General features: G+C 43.2%; 2 protein-coding genes across 3 annotated transcripts; both read right to left on the reverse strand.

Annotated features, from left to right (window-relative positions):
- Window positions 1-553: 553 nt before the first annotated feature.
- Window positions 554-4,319, reverse strand: kbtbd7 (kelch repeat and BTB (POZ) domain containing 7). 2 transcript variants are annotated; one of them, XM_057045399.1, is made up of 2 exons: window positions 4,206-4,319; window positions 554-4,127 (listed from the first exon to the last, which is right to left on the reverse strand). In XM_057045399.1, the coding sequence occupies exon 2, from the start codon at window positions 4,023-4,025 to the stop codon at window positions 2,160-2,162; it is 1,866 nt and encodes a 621-aa protein (XP_056901379.1). In that variant the 5' UTR covers window positions 4,026-4,127; window positions 4,206-4,319; the 3' UTR covers window positions 554-2,159. The 2 variants fall into 2 exon arrangements, with proteins under 2 accessions (XP_056901379.1, XP_056901456.1); XM_057045476.1 differs by having other exon boundaries at window positions 554-2,380; window positions 2,472-4,314.
- A 1,124-nt stretch (window positions 4,320-5,443) lies between these two features.
- slain1a (SLAIN motif family, member 1a) lies at window positions 5,444-14,062 on the reverse strand. The gene is made up of 9 exons (XM_057045286.1): window positions 13,147-14,062; window positions 11,720-11,856; window positions 9,487-9,603; window positions 8,696-8,794; window positions 8,443-8,592; window positions 7,913-8,248; window positions 7,140-7,328; window positions 6,649-6,982; window positions 5,444-6,267 (listed from the first exon to the last, which is right to left on the reverse strand). The coding sequence occupies exons 1-9, from the start codon at window positions 13,596-13,598 to the stop codon at window positions 6,192-6,194; spliced, it is 1,890 nt and encodes a 629-aa protein (XP_056901266.1). The 5' UTR covers window positions 13,599-14,062; the 3' UTR covers window positions 5,444-6,191.
- Between the last annotated feature and the right edge of the window lie 86 nt (window positions 14,063-14,148).

Here is a 14,148-nt window from a genome sequence, read left to right on the forward strand (position 1 = left end):
TTAGGGGAAAAAACTCCATTGCTGGAATAATCTGGTCTTTCAGTATCTTCAGGTAGTCAGCTGACCTCACTCTCTGAGTACGTAACGTTGCTGAACCTGGACCTGAGCAGGTGCAGCAACCTCAGCTCAGAGCTGCCACCACAGGCTTGTCCAGTCAGCACTGGGCATGATGGGAGCATCACTTCATCTGCCTCTCTTGTTACCCTGACGAACAGGAACAGGGTAAATCTGGACCCTTCAGACCACATGACTTTCTTCCACTGCTCTAGTCTCCAGTCTTTATGGTCCCGAGCAAATAAAAGCCTTTTCCCCACCGATTAGCCTCACTGATTAGCGGTTTACTTAAGGCTACACAGCCGTTTAGCCCCAACGTCTTTGGTTCCCTTCATATTGTGCATGTGGAAAGCTCTTTCAGTAGTAAACACAGCCCTGAGATCTGTTGTTCACCTATGATTTGATTTCAATAAACATTTAAGTGATTGCCGATCCCAACAGCTCAGCACTTTTTTCCCAAACACATTTCTTCCAAGGGAGTGAGAGAGAGAGAAACAGATTCATAGAAGCACGCACACTTTATTACACAAGACCTTTTATAAAGCAAAACTCTGCATCATTCAGAGGAATAACAGTGAATTATGCTCATTATCCAATTTATTCAACCCTATTCTAAAACTCTGTGGTGGAATGGACTGCCCGCAGCATCTGTAACAAGCTCACACATTAGTAGGGTTGAGTGTTTTGCCCTACTGAACACTCACAAGTATGTAAGTTGGAAAGGACGATAGATTTTAAAAACCAACAAACATGCACACAAAATACTGTTAGACCAAACCAATTCACCTTTTAAAGAAAGAAAAGAACTCTGGATGTTGAATATAAAACCAAGTAAAAATCACACAACTAAAGCTTCTAAAATCCCCCCCCCCCCTCCCAAAAAAAACCTTTTAAGAAAAGTTCTTTGTGCAACACAAACCTGAGTATTGTACAGTGCATTGGCTTCTCACTCTCACCTTGTAGTCTCAACAGAGTGACATCTTAATTCGCATTCACAACATTAACACAGCAAATTATAAACCCTTATGAATGTCTGAATGTCCAGTTTAAAACATGGGAACTTCGTGCTGTCTGATCTCCCAAATGATACATATTTCAAGTCGGTATAGCGCTCAAGCGACCAAAATTAAGGACATCATTTGTCAGATGTTTATGCCGCCCCTTCTCGCAGAATATGTATCAGTTACACAAAGCAGCCTGTGCAGAACTTTTGCAGTTCTTGAATAAAAACTTAGACCTGATATTTTGACTTGGCAGGAGGAGAATGAATGGAACATCATGATGGCTCAGGACTGGAAATTAATCATTTTGTGTTAAGTTTGTTAAATTGTCCATTTCTCTGTGGTGGAAAAAGTATATTCACTTTAATTTATTTCAAATTCACACATAGAACCCCGAAACAGCACCATAATATCGTAAATAAAGGGTCAGGGCTTCATAATGTACAGCTTATGCTGCACTGACTTTTTGAAATCCTTCTTTGTGCATCTTCCCCTCTCTTTAAGTAAGATTAACTGTGTAGTACAAGATAATTTAAAGAAAATAATCCATAATTCTTTTGGTGAATTGCAATTTGTTTGTTTGTTGCAATAAGCTTTTATTGTAATTCCCAGTTTTAAAAGTGGTAAAAGGTATCAAAATAATAAATTACCTTTTGAAATGGTACAATGCCTGTTGGGCTGGCAGCAGTGCAATGAGATGGTTGGGAGATTTGTTATTATTTGAAAATAAGAGCTCTTTGTCTAGTATTGGTAGTCCAAGCAATATTTCTAAGAGAGGATTCCACATAAAGTCAGTGCAGTACTGTGGATTTTCTGTCACATTCTTTTTTATTGTGGATTTTATTTTGCAACCCAAGTTGTGCCACAGTGAATCATAGGCTGGATCATGGCATACTTTATCATTCCACAATGCATAAAGAGAAACTGTGTCTAATGTGTATAGATTATATTTAAAAAAGACTGAATTTGATTAAACCAGTTGTGTGGAAAATATTTAAGAATCAGAATGGGGTCCATTATAAAAGGAGACTCGCTTGAAAAGACCCTGTAAACTGTCGATGGATTGTTAAAAATTACATTCTTTGACACAGTAAAACAATTCTACTACCAATTCTCATCTGAAAAGGAGCTAGAGCTGCCCGAATCAGAGTCTGCATCTGTCAATCCATCAAAGTCCCAGTCGGCACTGGAGCCGCTGTCATCTTCCTCTTCTGTGGAGAAACGGTGTGCGGAGCTCAGGCACACTGGGTAAACGCGTGTTGAAACACACACAGGCCCCAGAGTGGACACATAGACAGCCATGATGCTTTTCCAAGTGTCCCTGCCTGGGTCATATTCATGCATTAGAACCCTGTTCTTATTGTGCTGGAGCAGAGTCTGAGTGAGGAGAAGCAGCTTACTGTTGTGCTGAATCACCTGGTAATTTAGGGCGTGGCTGTCAATAGGAATATCACCCAGTCTCTTCCATTCCCCTCTGGACGGACTGTAGGCTTTCACTACGGGAATGTCACACACACAGATAATCTGGTCCTGAAACACGCAGGCTTTATGAAGTTTGTCTCTTCGCAGTGATCCACAGTGGCGCCACCGGTTCCTCTTGGGATCGTAGCAAAGCATTCTCCTCCTGCTCACCACGTACATGAGGTCATTTAGCACGACCACTTGCATTTTACCTAAAGAATGAGGCAGGGAGGCGACAAGAGTCCACTGGTTCCTCTGAATGCTGTAGCATTCAACCTCCTTCAGTTTGGTGTCTGTCACTGGATTTCTTCCTCCAAGAATGTAAATGTGACCACTGAGGTAACCCATTCCAGAGTGTATTCTCCCCAGTGGCCTCTCCGCCAACTCTTGCCAGGTGTTGAGAATAGGATTGTACGCCCAGAAGTGCTTGGAAAGATGGGAGGCTAAAAACAAGTTATTGTCAGGTGTGGTACAAGCGATCAATGACTCCATAGTAGAACTTTTGTAATCTTGACTGCTGAGATCTTGCAAAGGAGGTGCCATGAAATATAGTTCCTCTGAGTAGGGATCACAGCACATGATGTTATCATTCGGTAGGCCAAAGAAGAGAAGCATTTCTTTTGCACTAACCCCTATTCTGTGTTCTGGCAAACTCAATGGAGTGGACAATTTACAGCCGTCCTCCATGTTGAAGAAAAATGCAAGGTACTTCTCAATTAGAGGCTTTGCCATGAGTGCCTCCAGGTATGGCTTCTCCCGCTCTGTAAACAGGTTCCAGCGCACGCACTTCAGTGCCTGCAGAGCTTCCTCCTTTTTTTGCAGCGCATTGGCCTCTATCCACTGCAGAGCAGCAGAACACACCTTCCGTTCGCAGTCAACATCCAAAGTGTTCAAACACAGCAGCTCTTTGAACAGCTTCAGGTCGAGCTCACAAAGGTCCCCGCCGCTGCACACCTGGCTGAAGTTCCTGGCTATAAAGGTTTGTGCGTCCTCCTTCAGTTCGGGGTTGTCAAAGGTGTCTGCAAATTTCATGATCTCCACGCAGTTGGAGAGGTCCAGCCTCCTCGTCATGAAGCCGGAGCAGGCTCTCCTGATGTACTCCAGCTGGAGCATGTTGGCCGCGGCGTACAGCCTCTGGACGTTGCTCTCCGTGATGGTCACCCTGCCCGTGTAACAATAGTCGATGATGACAGACATGGACTCGGCGTCCACCCCGCGGATGACCACCCTTTCCTGCATGCTCTCATTCAGCCCGCCGGTGAACATGCTTTTGAAATAAGGGCTGGCGGCGGAGAGGACGTTGCGGCTGCACAAGAAAAGTTGCCCGATGTCATCTGCGGCCAGATCGCCGCTCTGATCCAGCGAGGCGTCATCACGCTGCACTCCGATAGTAACGTCAGCCAGCAGCCGACAGTCATACAGGCATTTCAACTCTTCCATCAAAGCCCGGGAGTGATTCACGTCCTCCAACACCTCGGGTCCACTGAAGCAGCTCAGAATCGAAGCCATAGTGAGACTAGTATGTGTAAAGGCTTTAATGATCTTACTGTAAGGCGGTTATCGTAAAGGTTCCGTGCTGGCACTGGCACATCCCTCCATAAAAGACATATGCTGTAGAAAAATACATTACCAGCTGCACGTCAAATGGAAAATACTACAATGGTACATCCATTCCAGAAATATTTGTACCAGCGGTGACACCGAGGTCAATTTTGGTCCACTTGACGGTTGAAGGATTTAATCTTGTTTTAGTGAAGATAAGTCCTGGCTTGTGTGAAATGACGCCTTCCTTTGGTCGAAGGCGAAACAGCGTTTTGTGGGAAATTACCAAAATAAAATCCGCCTTTCGGCCACAGAATGGAAAAACTGTTTAATTGTTCCTATACTATATCCCATTCAATTAGAGCTCAACTTATTTTGACTTGAAGATTTATTATTTGTCACCCATATTTCTTAAATGTGAAATTTTAAACGAAAACGAGGCGGAAAATCTCTTATTTTGAAACCTCAGGTCTACTCCTGGCTCATACAACCTTGCTGGATGTAGGCTTCGCCTATCTGATTGGTCCTTTGAGTGACATTGCTAGTTTGGTTGAGCGGTAGTTACTCCGACAATAATAAGTTTTTGGTTGATTGAATTTATCAATATTTTTGACTAGTTTTCCTTGGTAAATATTTCGAACTGATAAATTAAAATATAAACATGTGATGATATTTCTTACAGTTATGAAAAATGTTTGTTGCTGGAATAAATATAATATTAAAGAAATAAAAGAGAAACGAAGCCTAATCTGCATGTCATATTCATTGCATTTTCCTAGCAGAGCATGCGTCTCTTAAACATGATGTGGAATCGTCCTATTTCAGCTCAGCCAAGTTCACAAGCCAAAATGGTCCACTAAAATCAAGCTTGACTGGAAATCTCCTGCAGCATCTTCCAAGTTAATTATAGCATCCTTAAAAAAAACCCAAAACATTTATCCCTGTCTCAACTTCCAGTTGTTTAGTAATTCTAGTCAAATTCAAGTACCTGTTTTTAAAAACCAAACTGGAAAAAGTCAGAAATTACTCCGTAACAACGATAGTCATCTGCCCTGCAAAGTCCCAAACATCACACAGATTTACCTGAAGGTACAGTAAGCAACCCTCAACACAGAAGCCATTTAAACATTATCCAGCTGTCATGTTAAAACACATTCATTAGAAATGTGGCCAACAAAACAAATGCCCTCAGTTTTACTTAAAGTTTTTTTTTCCAATAATGCTCGTTATTGGTGTATCTAGATAATGTACAATGTTCAGCTTCAAAGGGTTCAGGTTACCTTATATTTTTTTAAGAAACCAGTGTCTTAAATTTTGATATCCATATATTGAGATCTGTCTAAACTCTTGTATGGCAGTATACATACTCAACCAATACAGCAAAATTATTGTTGAAGGTTTTTATTCACAGTAAAAACTCACTCTCCTCTTTCAACTCCTTACATACGTAAAAAGCATCAGGGCTCTATGTGCAATATCACTGGAGTGATTATGTTTATAAAAAAAATAATAAGGAAAGATGTTTCCATTGATGTAAACAATAATCAAAACACGTTTATGCTTACCTAAAATGATTGATGACAGACATGTAATGTGTTTTGATCAAAAGTGCTGTGATATGAAAAATACTCATTTTTATCAGGCACAAAATGTAACAATGTGTAAATACTTATATCTGACACCATAGTCTGGGGGGGCAAAAAATCACAGGATTAGTCACAGGATTAACTGCACGTTCAATTGAGTGGCTTTTTTTTTAAAACCCTAAACTTTAAACCAGGGAATAACGTTTGTTCTGTTTAATTAAAACCTTAACTACCCAAGATAAGTAATTAAAAACAAAGCAAAACACACACATTTCACACAAGAAGATCCATTTCATAATTAACAACTGATATTCAGAATATTGCCAGGACAATTTAGTGTTTGAGTTTAAGTTGAAGCAGGTAGCATAGTATAGATCCAGCCTGCTGGACCCGTACTCTTCTCAGTCACTATTTTGTCTTTCAGTAAAGAGTAGTGCCTTTCAGAAACATTAACAGTCACTCTCTCGGGTCATAACCCAAGACTGGGCCCTCCTGATACCACAGTTTCAAATCAGTAGGGTCCTGTGCACTTCATGTTTATTTGGATTCAGTAGCAGCCATCTTTCCAACTTCCGTCCCTCAGGGCACTGAGTGCAGCCAAGCCCTTTGGAGGAGTCAACAAACTGCAAACAAATGTAAGGAAAAACATGCATTATTCCTCTATTTCCAACAGCTCTGTCTGGACAGTCAAATCAATTTCACTCAGTTATCTTTAATGTGGCTATTTCCTGTACTATGATTAGGAATAAATAAATATCAAAGACCACTAGGGGGCGATACAGTCCAAATTAAGCGTATGTACACGATCAAATAATAGCATTATGATAATTTATCTCCCATTTATCTCCTTTGCCAGAAAAGGATAAAAATCCTAGAATATGTCTATATTGCTTTAATATGAACATTCTGTATATTCTTTGGGATTTAAATTCAGAAAAACATTAGTTCATTCAATGAGGAATAAATAATATCAAACTGATCAGTATTCAGTTTTCTGGTCTCACCTGCGTGTAGGTTGTGTAATTTTGCTTGCACGTGGAACTCCACTTGTTCCTACAAAGGAGGCCGGACGAGGAAGAGAACTACGAGGGACAGCTGAGGGGTTCATGTTGGCTTTCATGGGCTGTGGTACCAAAGTGCTGCTGGCTTTAATGGGCTGGGCCAGTGCTACACTGCTGGGGATGGAGTGCAGACTGACTGACGTGGAGAGTGAGCTGGGGCTGGGGCCCTGCTGCACAGTGGGGCTCACGTAAGCGGTCGCTTTTAGAGGGTGTCGGGGTGTGGTGGGGAAGTTGCCCACACTCTGGACACGCTGGCTGAGCTGACCAGGGGAAGGGACTGAAAGACATCAAGGAGACAAAGGAAACAAATCTAACCTCAGAATTTGAATTAGGCATCTGTCATGACATGACTTCCAAAAACCAAAGCTGTACATTTGCTTAAAAACGAGCTGTAAGCACTGAGTGATTCACAGACTGTAGGAAAAGAGTCTTACTGGAGGACTGGAGTCGTGTGAGCCCATTGGATGAATCAAAGCTCTGGCTGCTCCGGAGGGAGGATATAGTTGGCAAGGAGGAAGGGCCTTGGGAAGATGGGTTGATAGGGGAAACCAGGCAAGGAATACTGGGAACACTGGACATGCTGGGAGTGCGAATCAGGTTTGGCATGCTTCTCCGTAGCGTGTCTATATATTAACACCAACAGATCACACATGGTAGATTTGGTAAGCCTGGGTGGTTTTGGCTTTCATTTATAACAGACAAATATATTCCTTTCTGGAACTAGGACAAAGAGATCTAGATATTTTAGCCAAAGTACTGATACGGCAACCTGAAAAAATTTCAGTGTTATTATTTAAATACAAAGCTGCATGCTTCACTTTATGTTTGTGAAGGATTCACATTCCACATATATCTTTTAAGTTATCCAAAAGATATTCAAGAAAATCTCACTATGAGGTTATTTGGTGTGCGCCAACCAAAATATTATTTTCTATCTCTTGGGTTAAATGCTACATTTGGCAGTCATTGCCACAAACACACTGTCTTCATCACAGATCAAGGTTAAAGCAACATCATACTGCAAAAAAAGGAGCTGAAATAAATGCAGCAAACGACAGAGAAATCTGACAAAATAGTGCAACGTTTCAAGATCAGACTTAGACTGAGAATTTGTTGCCAGATTATAAAGATTATACAAACATTTGTGCCTGATTTTTAAGAGGACATTTTGGGATTTAAAACCTTCACATGAAGGAAAACCACTCACCTATGCTATTCCTGAAGGGCGTGTGTGTTTCTGTGGTCAGACTGGTGGGTCCAGAGTACTGGGACAGTCCGCTCAGTGAGAACTGTGAGGTGGTGGTGCTGCGTTTGCAGTCTCTTATACTGGAGAAGGTGTGAGAATGTGGCAGGCCACCCCGCTGCATAGAGCCTGTGCGGAACAGTCGAGGCTGGGGAGGAGGGAGCTGGTCGTAACCCTCGTCTTCCTCGTCCTCCTCCTCTAGATCCATCTCGCTGCGCCTGAGGGAGTGCAAGGAGAAGCTGGAGCTTCGGCGGCTGGCTGTGGCTGTGGCTGAGGTAGAAGCATAGTCCTGTCGGAGACCTGCAAGGAGGTAGATCAGGGCTTACAGGCAACTGGAGGAGAACCTGGTCCCTTATTCATCGACTGCTGTCAAACTTGGTATAAAAAAACTTTTTGTTCTTATTTTTGTCATTACTATTAAGAAGAATTGAATTAAGAACAAGCAGATTCATTTTCCTGCCCCTCTAATGGGGCGTTTAAACTAGTCAACTCACTCTCCTCCTGAAGTCGAGCCATGACCTCCACGTCTGTCATGTCCTGCAGTTTGTAACTCATCGAGATGGCGTCATCCTCCAACTCTGACACACCGACCTCGCTGTCCAGGGAAGACTGGGGGCTGATCGCAGCATGCCGGCGACCCGCATCTAAAGGCACAGAATGACTCGTGACTTATGCCAGACGAGGCAGCAGAAACGAGAGCCAAGGACGAGGAGGCGCAGAGCGACACCAGAGCGAGAGCCATCTTACTGTGGAGTGTGGAGTTCGACAGGAAGGTGGGTGTCCTGTCAGTGAGGCTGCAGCTGGGTCTGGGCTGGAGAAACGGCTGATTGGAGGAGGGCAGCGTGGCTGGAGAAGGGGGGGACACTAGTGATCAGCCATGAACAGCCTCAATCAATGCAGATGCTAGGTGACCCATTATTGGGATTGCTATTATTATGATCAATGTGAAGTCAATTTAGAGAAGACAAAAAAAACTCTAGAAACGAAAAGAAGCTGTTTCAAATATCACATGACATCTAGATTTACAGTTTACAGTAGATTTATTTGATCTGGCAAAGCGAAGGCAGCTTCTTTTTCAGCCTTCTTTCCTTTATCTGTCTGTCTGAGGGCCCAACTTTTTAATCGCTTCTGTTTAATTTGCAGCAATCTGATAAACTGTGAGTGAAAGGTTGTTCCAGAATCTGGGTTATGCTCCTACATGGATCGCCTGACTTATTTTAGATGGAGCAGACAATTTTGGCTCTCTGCTCTCATTACTTTGCACAGTTGCTGCCGTGACAACATGTGAATTTAATTTGGGTTTATGAGTTTAAAGGTTTGGATATACGACGGAGAAATGGTGTTTTCTGAATAAAGAGGCAGCACCGAGCGTCAAGACAAAATAGGCTTCATTTTTTGTCGAGGGTTAGTTTCCTTTGTTTTAAAGCTACTCTTCTTCTCAACTGGATTCAATGTACACATCAAGTATGAAAGAATGTATCAGTGAATAAATAAAAATGTTAAATTATTAGGGAAAACTGGGTGGCAACATGAGTTACCTGCAGGCTCTGTTAGTGCAGCAGATTTCGGGTAAGGCAGGATGGGGCAGCTGAGGGTAGAGAGCCCCTCTATGCAGCTGTATGGTCGAACGGAGGATATTCCTCGTCTCCGCTTAGCTGGACACAAGATTAGTGGCAGATAACACGTTAGTCAGATTGCTTCACCGTGCAACACACATACGGCTACGCTCCCACAGACGATTATAGTGCATCGATTATATTTTGACACATGTTAATCTGCTTTTTACAGATGAGTATTGATGTTTTAAATCACTGCTTTACAGCTTGGGTGGAGGAGGCTCATGCAGCTTACTTCTGCAGCATATTGGGCTAAACTGCAGATTTTTGAAGGGATCTTGAGATAAGCATGGATTGTGGATGTAGGTTACATCCCATCCCCAAATCACAGAAAATGCTCAAATGTGCTGCAATGAAATGATTTATAGTGTACTTTATTACCGGTAGTTGTTATGACTTTGATTTGATTAGTTGTTATATGTTTGAAGCCGATATTGAGTGACAGTTTGCAACTACACGTTTTTAAAAAACGCATAAAACATGAAATGTTTGTGCTTTTCTATGTGCACTTCATACAGTGGCTTCACTTAACTGAACGTGTTGAGGACTACCCTGCCCTAGCTGAAGGTTCAGCTTGTGTTGCTGGTAGTTAACATGCTAGGGTCAAGAGTTTGTTTTTGTGCCTGTGGTTCGTTAGTGGGTCAGACGACATGAGTGACGACGGAGTGCTGATTGAGAGCCAGGAGGCTGGAGGAGTGCAGCTGTTAAAACTACAGCTCTCCTTCCCTGTCATTATTGTCAATTATCTCAGCACAAGATGCTGGGAGCACAGTGTAGCACACCAGATATTTTTGTAAAGTGGATTGAAGTGGCAAAGGGTCCTCCATCCTCATTTTATGTCAACAGTTAAGCCCCTGTCGTGTTTAAGATGTCAAGAAAGACTTTGCAGACAGTGGACAAGTGGTTTATTTAGGGTGACCAGATTGGAGTTTGTGAAAAGGAGAACCCTTTAGGGGGGGAGGCAGTTTGGGTGTGACTACTGTGTGAATAACGTGGATTCGATGGAAAACTGTTTGTGGCTCTCGTACAATTAAATTGTCCAGGATTTGATTCTATTTTAATGTCTCTACTTAATTATTCAAACAGTGGCGGCTGCATCGTTTCTTTCGTAAATAATGCAGTGATTTGAAATGTAGCCATTGCTCTACACTCTTTAAGCAGGCGTAGACTTGGACGCCTGTTCTATGATGCATGTACTTTTCAAGGGGCCAAAGGTGAAATGCATTGTGGGATACATCTTATCACAGCTTTTATGTCTTATTATGGACATTCACTCTATTTACCTACAGTAGTCAGGAGTAAGTTGTGTACAGTGTAGTGGTGTGAATGTCATTCCCAACATAACAATGTTCAGCAAATATTAGAGTAATCATAAATATATACGCACAAAATCTAATGTGGCTCAGAGAAAACACATTTATGATTTATAGGAAGACATTCAACCTTCACTAAATACAACTAGAGAGCAAAATTAGAGCTCTGAGCCACACAAAGTGATAATCCAGAATATTTGACACTTCATCACAAAAGATCCAGCAGATGAACAGAAATTACAGAATATGTCTCAGAATATTCAGAACGCACAGGAGAATAAGCTGTTTGACATCACAAGAGTTGGGCTGCGAGAACAGTGGGTGCTGTGCAAAACTGCCTCAAATCCAGTTAATGTAAGCAAGGTTTCTATGGAAACGGTATCCCTGTCTAAGAGGGGAAGAGAGAAGCACCAAATCTCAAACCAGGCTAATGTCACAGAGAGGCATACTAATTACCAGAATATAGATGCTTTTAAGGAAGGCTTGCAAAGCTTCCAGTTTAAAAGCATCATTGTGCTGGGATTTAAAAAAAAACCCATCATGTGATACGCATGAAGGCCCAGGAGACGAGGATCAATATAAAGACTACAATGCCGCACTTCTATCCTATTTTTATGCATTAAAGTATATATCTATTGATCGCTCCTTTAAAATAGCAACAACAAATCAGTGAAATGACTTCTGCCTGTCAGACACACGGGGGTGGTTCAGCATCCTTCTGCAGGAATCCTCCTCCACACGCAGCCATTTTGTGATTAAGCTTAGATCACGTGTTGGAAAGACAGATGTGCAGATGTGGCAGCACATAGTTGTTATTCAAAGTGGAGAGCTGAGCACTGTACCCTGGTCCAGTCGGTGACAGAGGGTCATCTTGGCCAGTTCCGCCTCGGGCCCAGGGTGGTCCAGTACCTGCCTGCACCACTGGAGAGTGCCGAGGATGCTCTCCTCCTGCAGCTTAGCTTTGGGACTCACATAGAGCCTAGACCACAGAACACAAGCCACAATTTAGACCATTATGTTGCCTTCCAGCAAAAACTGTTTCTTTTATTAGGCCAATTTATTAGGTCAATCACGCAAACATGGAGTACTACATTTTTACAGGAGCAATATTTGAATTCAGGAGAAATGCTCAAGTTTGAATGGGAAAGGTGAATTTATGCTACATGTTTTTACATAGCGGCTCTGTATATTACCTCTATTTGACATAAATACACATGCTGTTGTTCCATTATAACACATTTATTATACGTTCTGTGAACAACGTCCAACACAGTCACCCGACAAATCCCATTTTGCACCAACTGTGCTAAATTCCTTTGTTAAATGGGGTAAAGATATGCTGATTTACTGGGTTGGATCCCATTAGTGCGCTCAGAAGTGTGCTGCATTTTCCACGCCATCAAATCTGATGCAGGAAGCTGAAAACGGTTCAGCAGTCAGCGTGTCAGTGTGTGAGCTACATAAGTCAGCAGATACGTGCTTCAAAGTAGTTCAGCCTGCGGCGACGGAGCGCTACATGTGAAGCCGAGTGGTTTGATCACAGGCTGAAGGGGGTCATTGTTTCTAAATTCATCCTACTTCTGTCTCGCTCTGAATAGACGCTGCCTGCATGATGCATTGTGGGATAGGCAAAGCTCGCCTTGAATCTGTTTTTCTCGCTTGTCTGCTAGCATCAGTAGGTCGATGGCACCAGGAAAATCAATTGTATGGCCAGTAAGAGGGCGTGATGGTGTAGAATTACAACTAATGTCACAAAACTGCAGTAGTTGACCATATGCATCCCCAGTATAGGATCAATACTGGCCGCTTCTCCTGTTCTAATTTAAAAGAAAATGTTTCCATGAATAACGTATCTTGAACAAAGCCACAGACAAGGAAATTCATTTTTTAAAATTATATTAATTTCGTTAAAATCTCTGCCTGCAGCTGTGTCACACCTAAGTTAAGGAATTAAAACAAAGACACGGAGCCTTCTGATTATGTAAATGGTTCCTTTAGCCTTAAATCGTCATCCATGCATCTTCTGCTCCCCAAGAAGTGATTGTAAAAAAAAAAAAAAAGATGCAGGAAAGAAAAGATGCACTGAATTCGATGACAGTGAGGCTTTGGTGATACCCCACAAGTGTCTGTCCAAGTTTGCGTCCCCCATTTTAAAAGCAGGCGTCCATGCTGTGGCCTAAAAAAGCCCGCTGGGGTCAGAGGAACACAAAGCCCGCTGTTTACTGTCTGCAAAACACATGCACGCCGAGGATCCACACCGTGCACTCACCAGCTATCCGGGTCCACGACCGGCAGCACGACGTTGAGGTCCAAAACATCCACCTCATCCAAAACAGTCGGTCCGTCGGTGCCGCCGCGCTCCTCGGCGGCGTCGGGAGACACCGAGCTCGGCTGGAAATAAGCGAACGGCTCCTCCGGCGACCCCCGGGCACCGGAGGAGCCCGGATACGTCTGTGTCGGGCTCGACAGTCCGAATCTGGCGGAGAAATTGTCGCTTGGGCTCGACGCGTCTCCTCCGTGCAGACACGCCAGCGGGGTCTGGAGATGAGGGCCGACGGAGCAGTTGTTTCCAGCCCTCGCTCTGGTCCGCAGCTGCTCGTTCTGCTTCTCCAATTTTCGCACCAGTTCCTGGAGCTTCAACACCTCCAGCTCCGCGTTGGTGATTTTACTGTTACCACTGACGTCTGCCATCATCTGGGGGCTCAACACCTCTGCTTCCATCTGGTAACAAGAACATTGAGAGGGGGGGCGGAGAGAGCGCGGCCTGTCTGCGGAGGCTCCTGCTTCTGCTGGAAGGAGGGATCCGGATTGAAGCCGTGAGGAGACGCTGCTACCCTGATGATGCTGCTGCTGCTGCCGGATGATGCTCAGCTCGCACCTTATTGGTCAGCAGGCTGGAGTTCAGCTCCCATCACACCACCGTCGAGGAAGTCCGTGTGATAGACGGACACTTTTGCCGCTGTTGGTACCTTTATGCCATGGTTTTGACAGTTTGACATAAAAATGGAACATGTACGATAAGATTTTCCACGATCCTCTATCCCTCCATTATTGTCACATTTTGGTGGTGCTTCGATGCTTTAGACAGGATGAGACAGATCATTTCTCCAGTCTGTCAATCAAGCGGTGTAAATGTGTTTTTATTTTTTAAATATTTAACCTGTTTAATCCGTCTATTAAACGTCTCTGTCTCAGCATAATGATTTAGTCGTTTTTACCTGGACTTTTGAGCATGGAATAAAGGCCATGATCACTATAATGATGAAAGTTG

This window comes from Takifugu flavidus, chromosome 1 (genome assembly GCF_003711565.1).
Source record: "Takifugu flavidus isolate HTHZ2018 chromosome 1, ASM371156v2, whole genome shotgun sequence".
NCBI lineage: Eukaryota > Metazoa > Chordata > Actinopteri > Tetraodontiformes > Tetraodontidae > Takifugu > Takifugu flavidus.

Excerpts from the sequence above, each read along its gene's own strand:
- kbtbd7 (XM_057045399.1), bottom strand. The coding sequence starts at position 4,025 with ATGGCTTCGATTCTGAGCTGCTTCAGTGGACCCGAGGTGTTGGAGGAC.
- slain1a (XM_057045286.1), bottom strand. The coding sequence starts at position 13,598 with ATGGAAGCAGAGGTGTTGAGCCCCCAGATGATGGCAGACGTCAGTGGT. Across the intron at positions 9,604-11,719 it reads CTGTCACCGACTGGACCAGG|CTAAGCGGAGACGAGGAATA; the intron begins GTACAGTGCTCA and ends TCTTGTGTCCAG. Across the intron at positions 8,249-8,442 it reads GGCTCGACTTCAGGAGGAGA|GTCTCCGACAGGACTATGCT; the intron begins GTGAGTTGACTA and ends ACCTCCTTGCAG.